General features: G+C 46.7%; 1 protein-coding gene across 1 annotated transcript in view; it reads left to right on the plus strand.

Moving 5' to 3' along the window:
* The window catches only part of LCMT2 (leucine carboxyl methyltransferase 2), a 753,265-nt gene that overhangs the window by 69,473 nt on the left and 668,172 nt on the right, over positions 1–15,620 (plus strand). Inside the window, exons 3-4 of the mRNA XM_053705698.1 lie at positions 5,660–5,741; positions 12,284–12,470. Coding sequence (XP_053561673.1) covers positions 5,660–5,741; positions 12,284–12,470 — 269 coding nt within the window. The remainder of the gene's footprint in view (positions 1–5,659; positions 5,742–12,283; positions 12,471–15,620) is intronic.

Below are 15,620 nucleotides of genomic sequence, written 5' to 3' on the forward strand. Positions count from 1 at the left end.
AGATTTGGCGTGCTCTCTGTGCACTTCTCCTCCTTTAGATTGGAAGCCTTGGCTCTCTCTCTGTGCACTTCTCCTTAAGATTGGAAGCCTTGGCTCTCTCTCTGTGCACTTCTCCTTCTTTAGATTGGAAGCCTTGGCTCTCTCTCTGTGCACTTCTCCTCCTTTAGATTGGAAGCCTTGGCGCTCTCTCTGTGCACTTCTCCTCCTTTAGATTGGAAGCCTCGGCTCTCTCTCTGTGCACTTCTTCTTCTTTAGATTGGAAGCCTTGGCTCTCTCTCTGTGCACTTCTCCTTCTTTAGATTGGAAGCCTTGGCGTGCTTTCTGGGCACTTCTTCTCCTTTAGATTGGAAGCCTTGGCTCTCTCTCTGTGCACTTCTTCTCCTTTAGATTTGAAGCCTTGGCGTGCTCTCTGTGCACTTCTCCTCCTTTAGATTGGAAGCCTTGGCTCTCTCTCTGTGCACTTCTCCTCCTTTAGATTGGAAGCCTTGGCTCTCTCTGTGCACTTCTCCTCCTTTAGATTGGAAGTCATGGCGCTCTCTCTGTGCACTTCTCCTCCTTTAGATTGGAAGCCTTGGCTCTCTCTCTGTGCACTTCTCCTCCTTTAGATTGGAAGCCTTGGCTCTCTCTCTGTGCACTTCTCCTCCTTTAGATTGGAAGCCTTGGCGCTCTCTCTGTGCACTTCTCCTCCTTTAGATTGGAAGCCTTGGCTCTCTCTCTGTGCACTTCTCCTTCTTTAGATTGGAAGCCTTGGCGCTCTCTGTGCACTTCTCCTCCTTTAGATTTGAAGCCTTGGCTCTCTCTCTGTGCAGTACTTCTCCTTTAGATTGGAAGCCTTGGCGCTCTCTGTGCACTTCTCCTCCTTTAGATTGGAAGCCTTGGCTCTCTCTCTCTGTGCACTTCTCCTCCTTTAGATTGGAAGCCTTGGCTCTCTCTGTGCCGTACTCCTCCTTTAGATTGGAAGAGTTAGCGCTCTCTGTGCACTTCTCCTCCTTTAGATTGGAAGCCTTGGCTCTCTCTCTGTGCACTTCTCCTCCTTTAGATTGGAAGCCTTGGCTCTCTCTCTGTGCACTTCTCCTTCTTTAGATTGGAAGCCTTGGCTCTCTCTCTGTGCACTTCTCCTTCTTTAGATTGGAAGCCTTGGCGTGCTTTCTGTGCACTTCTTCTCCTTTAGATTGGAAGCCTTGGCTCTCTCTCTGTGCACTTCTCCTCCTTTAGATTGGAAGCCTTGGCGTGCTCTCTTTGCACTTCTCCACCTTTAGATTGGAAGCCTTGGCTCTCTCTCTGTGCACTTCTTCTCCTTTAGATTGGAAGCCTTGGCGTGCTCTCTGTGCACTTCTCCACCTTTAGATTGGAAGCCTTGGCTCTCTCTCTGTGCACTTCTCCACCTTTAGATTGGAAGCCTTGGCTCTCTCTCAGTGCACTTCTCCTTTAGATTGGAAGCCTTGGCGCTCTCTCTGTGCACTTCTTCTCCTTCTTTAGATTGGAAGCCTTGGCTCTCTCTCTGTTCACTTCTTCTCCTTTAGATTGGAAGCCTTGGCTCTCTCTCTGTGCACTTCTCCTTCTTTAGATTGGAAGCCTTGGCTCTCTCTCTGTGCACTTCTTCTCCTTTAGATTGGAAGCCTTGGCTCTCTCTCTGTGCACTTCTCCTCCTTTAGATTGGAAGCCTTGGCGCTCTCTCTGTGCACTTCTCCTCCTTTAGATTGGAAGCCTTGGCTCGCTCTCTGTGCACTTCTTCTCCTTTAGATTGGAAGCCTTGGCTCGCTCTCTGTGCACTTCTTCTCCTTTAGATTGGAAGCCTTGGCTCTCTCTCTGTGCACTTCTTCTCCTTTAGATTGGAAGCCTTGGCTCTCTCTCTGTGCACTTCTCCTTCTTTAGATTGGAAGCCTTGGCTCTCTCTCTGTGCAGTACTTCTCCTTTAGATTGGAAGCCTTGGCGCTTTCTGTGCACTTCTCCTCCTTTAGATTGGAAGCCTTGGCTCTCTCTCTCTGTGCACTTCTCCTCCTTTAGATTGGAAGCCTTGGCTCTCTCTGTGCCGTACTCCTCCTTTAGATTGGAAGAGTTAGCGCTCTCTGTGCACTTCTCCTCCTTTAGATTGGAAGCCTTGGCTCTCTCTCTGTGCACTTCTGCTCCTTTAGATTGGAAGCCTTGGCTCTCTCTCTGTGCACTTCTCCTTCTTTAGATTGGAAGCCTTGGCTCTCTCTCTGTGCACTTCTCCTTCTTTAGATTGGAAGCCTTGGCGTGCTTTCTGTGCACTTCTTCTTCTCCTTTAGATTGGAAGCCTTGGCTCTCTCTCTGTGCACTTCTCCTCCTTTAGATTGGAAGCCTTGGCGTGCTCTCTTTGCACTTCTCCACCTTTAGATTGGAAGCCTTGGCTCTCTCTCTGTGCACTTCTTCTCCTTTAGATTGGAAGCCTTGGCGTGCTCTCTGTGCACTTCTCCACCTTTAGATTGGAAGCCTTGGCTCTCTCTCTGTGCACTTCTCCTTCTTTAGATTGGAAGCCTTGGCTCTCTCTCAGTGCACTTCTCCTTTAGATTGGAAGCCTTGGCGCTCTCTCTGTGCACTTCTTCTCCTTCTTTAGATATGAAGCCTTGGCTCTCTCTCTGTGCACTTCTTCTCCTTTAGATTGGAAGCCTTGGCTCTCTCTCTGTGCACTTCTCCTTCTTTAGATTGGAAGCCTTGGCTCTCTCTCTGTGCACTTCTTCTCCTTTAGATTGGAAGCCTTGGCTCTCTCTCTGTGCACTTCTCCTCCTTTAGATTGGAAGCCTTGGCGCTCTCTCTGTGCACTTCTCCTCCTTTAGATTGGAAGCCTTGGCTCGCTCTCTGTGCACTTCTTCTCCTTTAGATTGGAAGCCTTGGCTCGCTCTCTGTGCACTTCTTCTCCTTTAGATTGGAAGCCTTGGCTCTCTCTCTGTGCACTTCTCCTCCTTTAGATTGGAAGCCTTGGCTCTCTCTGTGCAGTACTCCTCCTTTAGATTGGAAGCCTTGGCTCTCTCTCTCTGTGCACTTCTCCTCTTTTAGATTGGAAGCCTTGGCTCTCTCTCTGTGCACTTCTCCTCCTTTAGATTGGAAGCCTTGGCTCTCTCTGTGCACTTCTCCTCCTTTAGATTGGAAGCCTTGGCTCTCTCTCTCTGTGCACTTCTCCTCCTTTAGATTGGAAGCCTTGGCTCTCTCTCTGTGCACTTCTCCTCCTTTAGATTGGAAGCCTTGGCGCTCTCTCTGTGCACTTCTCCTCCTTTAGATTGGAAGCCTTGGCTCTCTCTCAGTGCACTTCTCCTCCTTTAGATTGGAAGCCTTGGCTCTCTCTCAGTGCACTTCTCCTCCTTTAGATTGGAAGCCTTGGCTCTCTCTCTGTGCACTTCTCCTCCTTTAGATTGGAAGCCTTGGCGTGCTCTCTGTGCACTTCTCCTTCTTTAGATTGGAAGCCTTGGCTCTCTCTGTGCACTTCTTTTAGATTGGAAGCCTTGGCTCTCTCTCTGTGCACTTCTCCTTTAGATTGGAAGCCTTGGCTCTCTCTCTGCACTTCTCCTCCTTTAGATTGGAAGCCTTGGCTCTCTCTCTGTGCACTTCTTCTTTAGATTGGAAGCCTTGGCTCTCTCTCTGTGCACTTCTCCTTCTTTAGATTGGAAGCCTTGGCTCTCTCTCAGTGCACTTCTCCTCCTTTAGATTGGAAGCCTTGGCTCTCTCTCTGTGCACTTCTCCTTCTTTAGATTGGAAGCCTTGGCGCTCTCTCTGTGCACTTCTCCTTTAGATTGGAAGCCTTGGCGCTCTCTCTGTGCACTTCTTCTCCTTCTTTAGATTGGAAGCCTTGGCTCTCTCTCTGTGCACTTCTTCTCCTTTAGATTGGAAGCCTTGGCTCTCTCTCTGTGCACTTCTCCTTCTTTAGATTGGAAGCCTTGGCTCTCTCTCTGTGCACTTCTTCTCCTTTAGATTGGAAGCCTTGGCTCTCTCTCTGTGCACTTCTCCTCCTTTAGATTGGAAGCCTTGGCGCTCTCTCTGTGCACTTCTTCTCCTTTAGATTGGAAGCCTTGGCTCTCTCTCTGTGCACTTCTCCTCCTTTAGATTGGAAGCCTTGGCTCTCTCTGTGCAGTACTCCTCCTTTAGATTGGAAGCCTTGGCTCTCTCTCTCTGTGCACTTCTCTTTTAGATTGGAAGCCTTGGCTCTCTCTCTGTGCACTTCTCCTCCTTTAGATTGGAAGCCTTGGCTCTCTCTGTGCACTTCTCCTCCTTTAGATTGGAAGCCTTGGCTCTCTCTCTCTGTGCACTTCTCCTCTTTTAGATTGGAAGCCTTGGCTCTCTCTGTGCACTTCTCCTCCTTTAGATTGGAAGAGTTAGCACTCTCTCTGTGCTGTACCCCTTTAGATTGGAAGCCTTGGCGTGCTCTCTGTGCACTTCTCCTCCTTTAGATTGGAAGCCTTGGCTCTCTCTCTGTGCACTTCTCTTTTAGATTGGAAGCCTTGGCTCTCTCTCTGTGCACTTCTCCTCCTTTAGATTGGAAGCCTTGGCTTTCTCTGTGCACTTCTCCTCTTTTAGATTGGAAGCCTTGGCTCTCTCTCTGTGCAGTACTCCTCCTTTAGATTGGAAGCCTTGGCTCTCTCTGTGCACTTCTCCTCCTTTAGATTGGAAGAGTTAGCGCTCTCTCTGTGCTGTACCCCTTTAGATTGGAAGCCTTGGTGCGCTCTCTGTGCACTTCTCCTCCTTTAGATTGGAAGCCTTGGCGCGCTCTCTGTGCACTTCTCCTCCTTTAGATTGGAAACCTTGGCGCTCTCTCTGTGCACTTCTCCTCCTTTAGATTGGAAACCTTGGCGCTCTCTCTGTGCACTTCTCCTCCTTTAGATTGGAAACCTTGGCGCTCTCTCTGTGCACTTCTCCTTTAGATTGGAAGCCTTGGCTCTTTCTCTGTGCACTTCTCCTTCTTTAGATTGGAAGCCTTGGCTCTCTCTCTGTGCACTTCTCCTTCTTTAGATTGGAAGCCTTGGCGCTCTCTCTGTGCACTTCTCCTCCTTTAGATTGGAAGCCTTGGCTCTCTCTGTGCACTTCTCCTCCTTTAGATTGGAAGCCTTGGCTCTCTCTGTGCAGTACTCCTCCTTTAGATTGGAAGCCTTGGCTCTCTCTGTGCAGTACTCCTCCTTTAGATTGGAAGCCTTGGCGCTCTCTCTGTGCACTTCTCCTCCTTTAGATTGGAAGCCTTGGCTCTCTCTGTGCAGTTCTCCTCCTTTAGATTGGAAGCCTTGGCTCTCTCTGTGCACTTCTCCTCCTTTAGATTGGAAGCCTTGGCTCTCTCTGTGCACTTCTCCTCCTTTAGATTGGAAGAGTTAGCGCTCTCTCTGTGCTGTACCCCTTTAGATTGGAAGCCTTGGTGCGCTCTCTGTGCACTTCTCCTCCTTTAGATTGGAAGCCTTGGCGCGCTCTCTGTGCACATTATTGTAGGGTGTGTAACGTTCCATTACACCTTGAATAACACATAGTTTGTCTCCATGTAATGTGTAAAGTGCTGCTTTATAAGTAACAGATAATGTGCCGCTAGGTGATTTTGGCCCTGGTAGAATACGCGGTTACCCTCAGCACCTCATTATTTTTTATTGGGGTCTCTCTGTTGTTTTTAATTGTATGATAAATATTATGAGCACGATCTGCATATCTAGCTCTGTCTCTCTTGTAGGGGATACTACATTCGCTTTCAGGCCATTACTTTCTGCATCGGAAAGTTTCTTCACGATATTAAAAGCTGCAACCACAAACAGGTATGTGTCTGTATCAGTGGTTGTATAACTGTCTCTGTGTGTGGCGGTCTCTGTGTGTGTGTGCGCGCGTCAGTCTGTGTGTGGGCGCACGCGTCAGTCTCTGTGTGTGTGGGCGCACGCGTCAGTCTCTGTGTGTGTGGGCGCACGCGTCAGTCTCTGTGTGTGCGGGCGCGTGCGTCAGTCTCTGTGTGTGCGGGCGCGTGCGTCAGTCTCTGTGTGTGCGGGCGCGTGCGTCAGTCTCTGTGTGTGCGGGTGCGCGCGCCAGTCTCTGTGTGTTTGCGCGGGCCAGTCTCTGTGTGTTTGCGCGGGCCAGTCTCTGTGTGTTTGCGCGGGCCAGTCTCTGTGTGTTTGCGCGGGCCAGTCTCTGTGTGTTTGCGCGGGCCAGTCTCTGTGTGTTTGCGCGGGCCAGTCTCTGATTGTTTGCGCGGGCCAGTCTCTGATTGTTTGCGCGGGCCAGTCTCTGATTGTTTGCGCGGGCCAGTCTCTGAGTGTTTGCGCGGGCCAGTCTCTGAGTGTTTGCGCGGGCCAGTCTCTGAGTGTTTGCGCGGGCCAGTCTCTGTGTGCGCGTGCATGTCAGTCTCTGTGTGTGTGTGTGCGCGCGTGCGTGTCAGTGTGCTCCTCTCTTCTTGCTGTGGGTACCGGTCTCCTCTGTGTTCTAACCATAACTGTGTGCTGGAACTGTTTCTTTTTGTCTGTTATTGCAGTTCTGTTTTCTCCAACATAGGTGTGTCCGGTCCACGGCGTCATCCTTACTTGTGGGATATTCTCTTCCCCAACAGGAAATGGCAAAGAGCCCAGCAAAGCTGGTCACATGATCCCTCCTAGGCTCCGCCTACCCCAGTCATTCTCTTTGCCGTTGTACAGGCAACATCTCCACGGAGATGGCTTAGAGTTTTTTAGTGTTTAACTGTAGTTTTTATTATTCAATCAAGAGTTTGTTATTTTAAAATAGTGCTGGTATGTACTATTTACTCAGAAACAGAAAAGAGATGAAGATTTCTGTTTGTATGAGGAAAATGATTTTAGCACCGTAACTAAAATCCATGGCTGTTCCACACAGGACTGTTGAGAGCAATTAACTTCAGTTGGGGGAACAGTGTGCAGTCTCTTACTGCTTGAGGTATGACACATTCTAACAAGACGATGTAATGCTGGAAGCTGTCATTTTCCCTATGGGATCCGGTAAGCCATTTTTATTAAGATAGTAAATAAGGGCTTCACAAGGGCTTATTAAGACTGTAGACTTTTTCTGGGCTAAATCGATTCATTATTAACACATATTTAGCCTTGAGGAATCATTTATTCTGGGTATTTTGATATGATTATATCGGCAGGCACTGTTTTTGACACCTTATTCTTTAGGGGCTTTCCCTAATCATAGTCAGAGCCTCATTTTCGCGCCGGTATGGCGCACTTGTTTTTGAGGACAGCATGGCATGCAGCTGCATGTGTGTGGAGCTCTGATACATAGAAAAGTCTTTCTGAAGGCATCATTTGGTATCGTATTCCCCTTTGGGCTTGGTTGGGTCTCAGCAAAGCAGATTCCAGGGACTGTAAAGGGGTTAAATATAAAAACGGCTCCGGTTCCGTTATTTTAAGGGTTAAAGCTTCCAAATTTGGTGTGCAATACTTTTAAGGCTTTAAGACACTGTGGTGAAATTTTGGTGAATTTTGAACAATTCCTTCATACTTTTTCGCAATTGCAGTAATAAAGTGTGTTTAGTTTAAAATTTAAAGTGACAGTAACGGTTTTATTTTTAAACGTTTTTTGTGCTTTGTTATCAAGTTTATGCCTGTTTAACATGTCTGAACTACCAGATAGATTGTGTTCTGACTGTGGGGAAACCAAGGTTCCTTCTCATTTAACTATATGTATTTTATGTCATAAAAAATTTAGTAAAAATGATGCCCAAGATGATTCCTCAAGTGTGGGGAGTAAGCATGGTACTGCATCATCCCCTCCTTCGTCTACACCAGTCTTGCCCATACAGGAGGCCCCTAGTACATCTAGTGCGCCAATACTCCTTACTATGCAACATTTAACGGCTGTAATGGATAATTCTATCAAAAACATTTTAGCCAATATGCCCACTTATCAGCGAAAGCGCGACTGCTCTGTTTTAGAAAATTCTGTAGAGCATGAGAACGCTGATGATATGGTTTCTGAAGGGCCCCTACACCAGTCTGAGGGGGCCAGGGAGGTTTTGTCTGAGGGAGAAATTTCAGATTCAGGAAACATTTCTCAACAAGCTGAACCTGATGTGATTACTTTTAAATTTAAGTTGGAACATCTCCGCGCTCTGCTTAAGGAGGTGTTATCCAATTTGGATGATTGTGATTATCTGGTCATTCCAGAACCACGATGTAAAATGGAAAGTTCTTAGAGGCCCCGGGGCCCCCCGAAGCTTTCCTATATCCAAGCGGGTGGCGTACATTGTTAGTAAAGAATGGGACAGGCCCGGTATACCTTTAGTACCTCCCCCCATATTTATAAAATTGTTTTCCTATAGTCGACCCCAGAAAGGACTGATGGCAGACAGTCCCCAAGGTCGAGGGGGCGGTTTCTACTCTACACAAGCGCGCCACTATACCCATAGAAGATAGTTGTGCTTTCCAAGATCCTATGGATAAAAAATTAGAAGGTCTGCTAAAGATGTTTGTTCAGCAAGGTTCCCTTCTACAACCAATTGCATGCATTGTCCCTGTCACTGCAGCCGCGTGTTTCTAGTTTGATGAGCTAGGAAAGGCGATTATTAGTAATTCTTCTTCTTATGAGGAGATTATGGACAGAATTCGTGCTCTTAAATTGGCTAATTCTTTCACCCTAGACGCCACCTTGCAATTGGCTAGGTTAGCGGCGAAAAAATTCTGGGTTTGCTATTGTGGCGCAGAGCGCTTTGGTTAAAATCTTGGGCAGCGGATGCGTCTTCCAAGAACAAATTGCTTGACATTCCTTTCAAGGGGAAAACACTCTTTGGCCCTGACTTGAAAGAGATTATCTCTGATATCACTGGGGGCAAGGGCCACGCCCTTCCTCAGGATAGGTCTTTTCAAGACCAAAAATAAACCTAAGTTTCGTCCCTTTCGCAGAAACGGATCAGCCCCAAGGGCTACGTCCTCTAAGCAGGAAGGTAATACTTCTCAAGCCAATCCAGCCTGGAGACCTATGCAAGGCTGGAACAAGGAAAGCAGGCCAGGAAACCTGCCACTGCTACCAAGACAGCATGAAATGCGGGCCCCCGATCCGGGACCGGATCTGGTGGGGGGCAGACTCTCTCTCTTCGCTCAGGCTGGGGCAAGAGATGTTCTGGATCCTTGGGCGCTAGAAATAGTCTCCCAAGGTTATTCTCTGGAGTTCAAGGGGCTTCCTCCAAGGGGGAGGTTCCACAGGTCTCAGTTGTCTTCAGACCACATAAGAAGACAGGCATTCTTACATTGGGTAGAAGACCTGCTAAAAATGGGAGTGATTCATCCTGTTCCATTAGGAGAACAAGGGATGGGGTTCTACTCCAATCTGTTCATAGTTCCCAAAAAAGAGGGAACGTTCAGACCAATCTTAGATCTCAAGATCTTGAACAAGTTTCTCAAGGTTCCATCGTTCAAGATGGAAACCATTCGAACACTTCTTCCTTCCATCCAGGAAGGTCAATTCATGACCAAGGTGGATTTCAAGGATGCGTATCTACATATTCCTATCCACAAGGAACATCATCGGTTCCTAAGGTTTGCATTCCTGGACAAGCATTTCCAGTTCGTGGCGTTTTCTTTCGGATTAGCCACTGCTCCTAGGATTTTCTCATAGGTACTAGGGTCCCTTCTGGCGGTGCTAAGACCAAGGGGCATTGCTGTAGTACCTTACTTGGACAACATTCTGATTCGAGCGTCGTCCCTTCCTCAAGTAAAGGCTCACACGGACATTGTCCTGGCCTTTCTCAGATCTCACGGATGGAAAGTGAACGTGGAAAAGAGTTCTCTATCTCCGTCAACGAGGGTTCCCTTCTTGGGAACTATAATAGACTCCTTAGAAATGAGGATTTTTCTGACAGAAGCCAGAAAAACAAAACTTCTAGACTCTTGTCGGATACTTCATTCCGTTCCTCTTCCTTCCATAGCGCAGTGCATGGAAGTGATAGGTTTGATGGTAGCGGCAATGGACATAGTTCCTTTTGTGCGCATTCATCTAAGACCATTACAACTGTTCTTGCTCAGTCAGTGGAATGGGGACTATTCAGACTTGTCTCCGAAGATACAAGTAAATCAGAGGACCAGAGACTCATTCCGTTGGTGGCTGTCCCTGGACAACCTGTCACAAGGGATGACCTTCCGCAGACCAGAGTGGGTCATTGTCACGACCGACGCCAGTCTGATGGGCTGGGGCGCGGTCTGGGGATCCCTGAAAGCTCAGGGTCTTTGGTCTCGGGTAGAATCTCTTCTACCGATAAATATTCTGGAACTGAGAGCGATATTCAATGCTCTCAAAGCTTGGCCTCAGCTAGCGAGGGCCAAGTTCATACATCAACCATCAGGGGGGAACAAGGAGTTCCCTAGCGATGGAAGAAGTGACCAAAATCATTCTATGGGCGGAGTCTCACTCCTGCCACCTGTCTGCTATCCACATCCCAGGAGTGGAAAATTGGGAAGCGGATTTTCTGAGTCGTCAGACATTGCATCCGGGGGAGTGGGAACTCCATCCGGAAATCTTTGCCCAAGTCACTCAACCGTGGGGCATTCCAGACATGGATCTGATGGCCTCTCGTCAGAACTTCAGAGTTCCTTACTACGGGTACAGATCCAGGGATCCCAAGGCGGCTCTAGTGGATACACTAGTAGCACCTTGGACCTTCAAACTAGCTTATGTGTTCCCGCCGTTTCCTCTCATCCCCAGGCTGGTAGCCAGGATCAATCAGGAGAGGGCGTCGGTGATTTTGATAGCTCCTGCGTGGCCACGCAGGACTTGGTATGCAGATCTGGTGAATATGTCATCGGCTCCACCATGGAAGCTACCTTTGAGACGAGACCTTCTTGTTCTAGGTCCGTTCGACCCACTCCAGCTGACTGCTTGGAGATTGAACGCTTGATCTTATCAAAGCGAGGGTTCTCAGATTCTGTTATTAATACTCTTGTTCAGGCCTGAAAGCCTGTAACCAGAAAAATTACCACATAATTTGGTATATCTGTTGGTGTGAATCTGCAGGATTCCCTTGGGACAAGGTTAAGATTCCTAAGAGTCTATCCTTCCTTCGAGAAGGATTGGAAAAAGGATTATCTGCAAGTTCCTTGATGGGACAGATTTCTGCCTTGTCTGTGTTACTTCACAAAAAGCTGGCAGCTGTGCCAGATGTTCTAGCCTTTGTTCAGGCTCTGGTTAGAATCAAGCCTGTTTACAAAATTTTGACTCCTCCTTGGAGTCTCAACCTAGTTCTTTCAGTTCTTCAGGGGGTTCCGTTTGAACCCTTACATTCCGTTGATATTAAGTTATTATCTTGGAAAGTTTTGTTTTTGGTTGCAATTTCTTCTGCTAGAAGAGTTTCAGAATTATCTGCTCTGCAGTGTTCTTCTCCTTATCTGGTGTTCCATGCAGATAAGGTGGTTTTGCGTACTAAACCTGGTTTTCTTCCAAAAGTTGTTTCTAACAAAAACATTAACCAGGAGATAGTTGTGCCTTCTTTGTGTCCTAATCCAGTTTCAAAGAAGGAACGTTTGTTGCACAACTTGGATGTAGTTCGTGCTCTCAAATTTTACTTAGCAGCTACTAAGGATTTCAGACAAACTTTGTCTTTGTTTGTTGTTTATTCTGGTAAACGGAGAGGTCAAAAAGCAACTTCTACCTCTCTCTCCTTCTGGATTAAAAGCATTATCCGATTGGCTTATGAGACTGCCGGACGGCAGCCTCCTGAAAGAATCACAGCTCACTCCACTAGGGCTGTGGCTTCCACATGGGCCTTCAAGAACGAGGCTTCTGTTGATCAGATATGTAAGGCAGCGACTTGGTCTTCACTGCACACTTTTTCTAAATTTTACAAATTTGATACTTTTGCTTCTTCTGAGGCTATTTTTGGGAGAAAGGTTTTGCAAGCCGTGGTGCCTTCCATTTAGGTGACCTGATTTGCTCCCTCCCTTCATCCGTGTCCTAAAGCTTTGGTATTGGTTCCCACAAGTAAGGATGACGCCGTGGACCGGACACACCTATGTTGGAGAAAACAGAATTTATGTTTACCTGATAAATTACTTTCTCCAACGGTGTGTCCGGTCCACGGCCCGCCCTGGTTTTTTTTTTTTAATCAGGTCTGATAATTTATTTTCTTTAACTACAGTCACCACGGTAACATATGGTTTCTCCTATGCAAATATTCCTCCTTAACGTCGGTCGAATGACTGGGGTAGGCGGAGCCTAGGAGGGATCATGTGACCAGCTTTGCTGGGCTCTTTGCCATTTCCTGTTGGGGAAGAGAATATCCCACAAGTAAGGATGACGCCGTGGACCGGACACACCGTTGGAGAAAGTAATTTATCAGGTAAACATAAATTCTGTTTTTTTGCAGATCATATCTCTGGGTTGTGGGTATGACTCTCTGTACTTCCGCTTGCGAGGTGAGGCCTCCTGTGCGACGGATCTGTGTGTTTGGGAGGTAGATTTCCCACCTGTTGTGCAGAGGAAGCATCAGATTATTCAGCAAAACCAGATCCTCAGGGATCAGCTGGGGACGTGTGAGACTGTTGTGTCTGATGGTGAGTAAGCACTGCAGGTTACTCACAGTGACATTACAGCACTACAGGTTACACACAGTGACATTACAGCACTACAGGCTACACACAGTGACGTTACAGTACTACAGGTTACACACAGTGACATTACATCACTACAGGTTACACACAGTGACATTACAGTACTACAGGTTACACACAGTGACATTACAGCACTACAGGCTACACACAGTGACGTTACAGTACTACAGGTTACACACAGTGACTTTACAGCACTACAGGCTACACACAGTGACGTTACAGTACTACAGGTTACACACAGTGACGTTACAGCACTACAGGTTACACACAGTGACGTTACAGCACTACAGGTTACACACAGTGACGTTACAGCACTACAGGTTACACACAGTGACGTTACATCACTACAGGTTACACACAGTGACGTTACATCACTACAGGTTACACACAGTGACGTTACATCACTACAGGTTACACACAGTGACGTTACATCACTACAGGTTACACACAGTGACGTTACATCACTACAGGCTACACACAGTGACGTTACAGTACTACAGGTTACACACAGTGTCGTTGCAGCACTACAGGTTACACACAGTGACGTTACATCACTACAGGCTACACACAGTGACGTTACATCACTACAGGTTACACACAGTGTCGTTGCAGCACTACAGGTTACACACAGTGACGTTACATCACTACAGGCTACACACAGTGACATTACAGCACTACAGGTTACACACAGTGACGTTACATCACTACAGGTTACACACAGTGACGTTACATCACTACAGGTTACACACAGTGACATTACAGCACTACAGGTTACACACAGTGACGTTACAGTACTACAGGTTACACACAGTGACATTACAGTACTACAGGTTACACACAGTGACGTTACAGTACTACAGGTTACACACAGTGACGTTACAGCACTACAGGTTACACACAGTGACGTTACATCACTACAGGTTACACACAGTGACGTTACAGTACTACAGGTTACACACAGTGACATTACAGTACTACAGGTTACACACAGTGACGTTACAGTACTACAGGTTACACACAGTGACGTTACAGTACTACAGGTTACACACAGTGACGTTACAGTACTACAGGTTACACACAGTGACGTTACAGTACTACAGGTTACACACAGTGACATTACAGTACTACAGGTTACACACAGTGACGTTACAGCACTACAGGTTACACACAGTGACGTTACATCACTACAGGTTACACACAGTGACATTACAGCACTACAGGTTACACACAGTGACGTTACATCACTACAGGTTACACACAGTGACATTACAGTACTACAGGTTACACACAGTGACATTACAGTACTACAGGTTACACACAGTGACGTTACAGTACTACAGGTTACACACAGTGACATTACAGTACTACAGGTTACACACAGTGACATTACAGCACTACAGGTTACACACAGTGACGTTACAGTACTACAGGTTACACACAGTGACATTACAGTACTACAGGTTACACACAGTGACTTTACAGCACTACAGGTTACACACAGTGACGTTACAGTACTACAGGTTACACACAGTGACGTTACAGCACTACAGGTTACACACAGTGATGTTACATCACTACAGGTTACACACAGTGACGTTACATCACTACAGGTTACACACAGTGACGTTACATCACTACAGGTTTACACACAGTGACGTTACATCACTACAGGTTACACACAGTGACGTTACAGTACTACAGGTTACACACAGTGACATTACAGTACTACAGGTTACACACAGTGACGTTACAGTACTACAGGTTACACACAGTGACGTTACAGTACTACAGGTTACACACAGTGACATTACAGTACTACAGGTTACACACAGTGACGTTACAGTACTACAGGTTACACACAGTGACGTTACAGCACTACAGGTTACACACAGTGACGTTACATCACTACAGGTTACACACAGTGACATTACAGCACTACAGGTTACACACAGTGACGTTACATCACTACAGGTTACACACAGTGACATTACAGTACTACAGGTTACACACAGTGACATTACAGTACTACAGGTTACACACAGTGACGTTACAGTACTACAGGTTACACACAGTGACATTACAGTACTACAGGTTACACACAGTGACATTACAGCACTACAGGTTACACACAGTGACGTTACAGTACTACAGGTTACACACAGTGACATTACAGTACTACAGGTTACACACAGTGACTTTACAGCACTACAGGTTACACACAGTGACGTTACAGTACTACAGGTTACACACAGTGACGTTACAGCACTACAGGTTACACACAGTGATGTTACATCACTACAGGTTACACACAGTGACGTTACATCACTACAGGTTACACACAGTGACGTTACATCACTACAGGTTACACACAGTGACGTTACATCACTACAGGCTACACACAGTGACATTACAGTACTACAGGTTACACACAGTGTCGTTGCAGCACTACAGGTTACACACTGTGACATTACATCACTACAGGTTACACACAGTGACGTTACATCACTACAGGTTACACACAGTGACGTTACATCACTACAGGTTACACACAGTGACGTTACATCACTACAGGTTACACACAGTGACGTTACATCACTACAGGTTACACACAGTGACGTTACATCACTACAGGTTACACACAGTGACATTACAGCACTACAGGTTACACACAGTGACGTTACATCACTACAGGTTACACACAGTGACATTACAGCACTACAGGTTACACACAGTGACGTTACATCACTACAGGTTACACACAGTGACATTACAGCACTACAGGTTACACACAGTGACGTTACATCACTACAGGTTACACACAGTGACATTACAGTACTACAGGTTACACACAGTGACATTGCAGTACTACAGGTTACACACAGTGACGTTACAGTACTACAGGTTACACACAGTGACGTTACAGCACTACAGGTTACACACAGTGACGTTACATCACTACAGGTTACACACAGTGACGTTACAGTACTACAGGTTACACACAGTGACATTACAGTACTACAGGTTACACACAGTGACGTTACAGTACTACAGGTTACACACAGTGACGTTACATCACTACAGGTTACACACAGT

The sequence above is a fragment of the Bombina bombina genome, chromosome 3 (genome assembly GCF_027579735.1).
Source record: "Bombina bombina isolate aBomBom1 chromosome 3, aBomBom1.pri, whole genome shotgun sequence".
NCBI classification, from domain to species: Eukaryota; Metazoa; Chordata; class Amphibia; order Anura; family Bombinatoridae; genus Bombina; species Bombina bombina.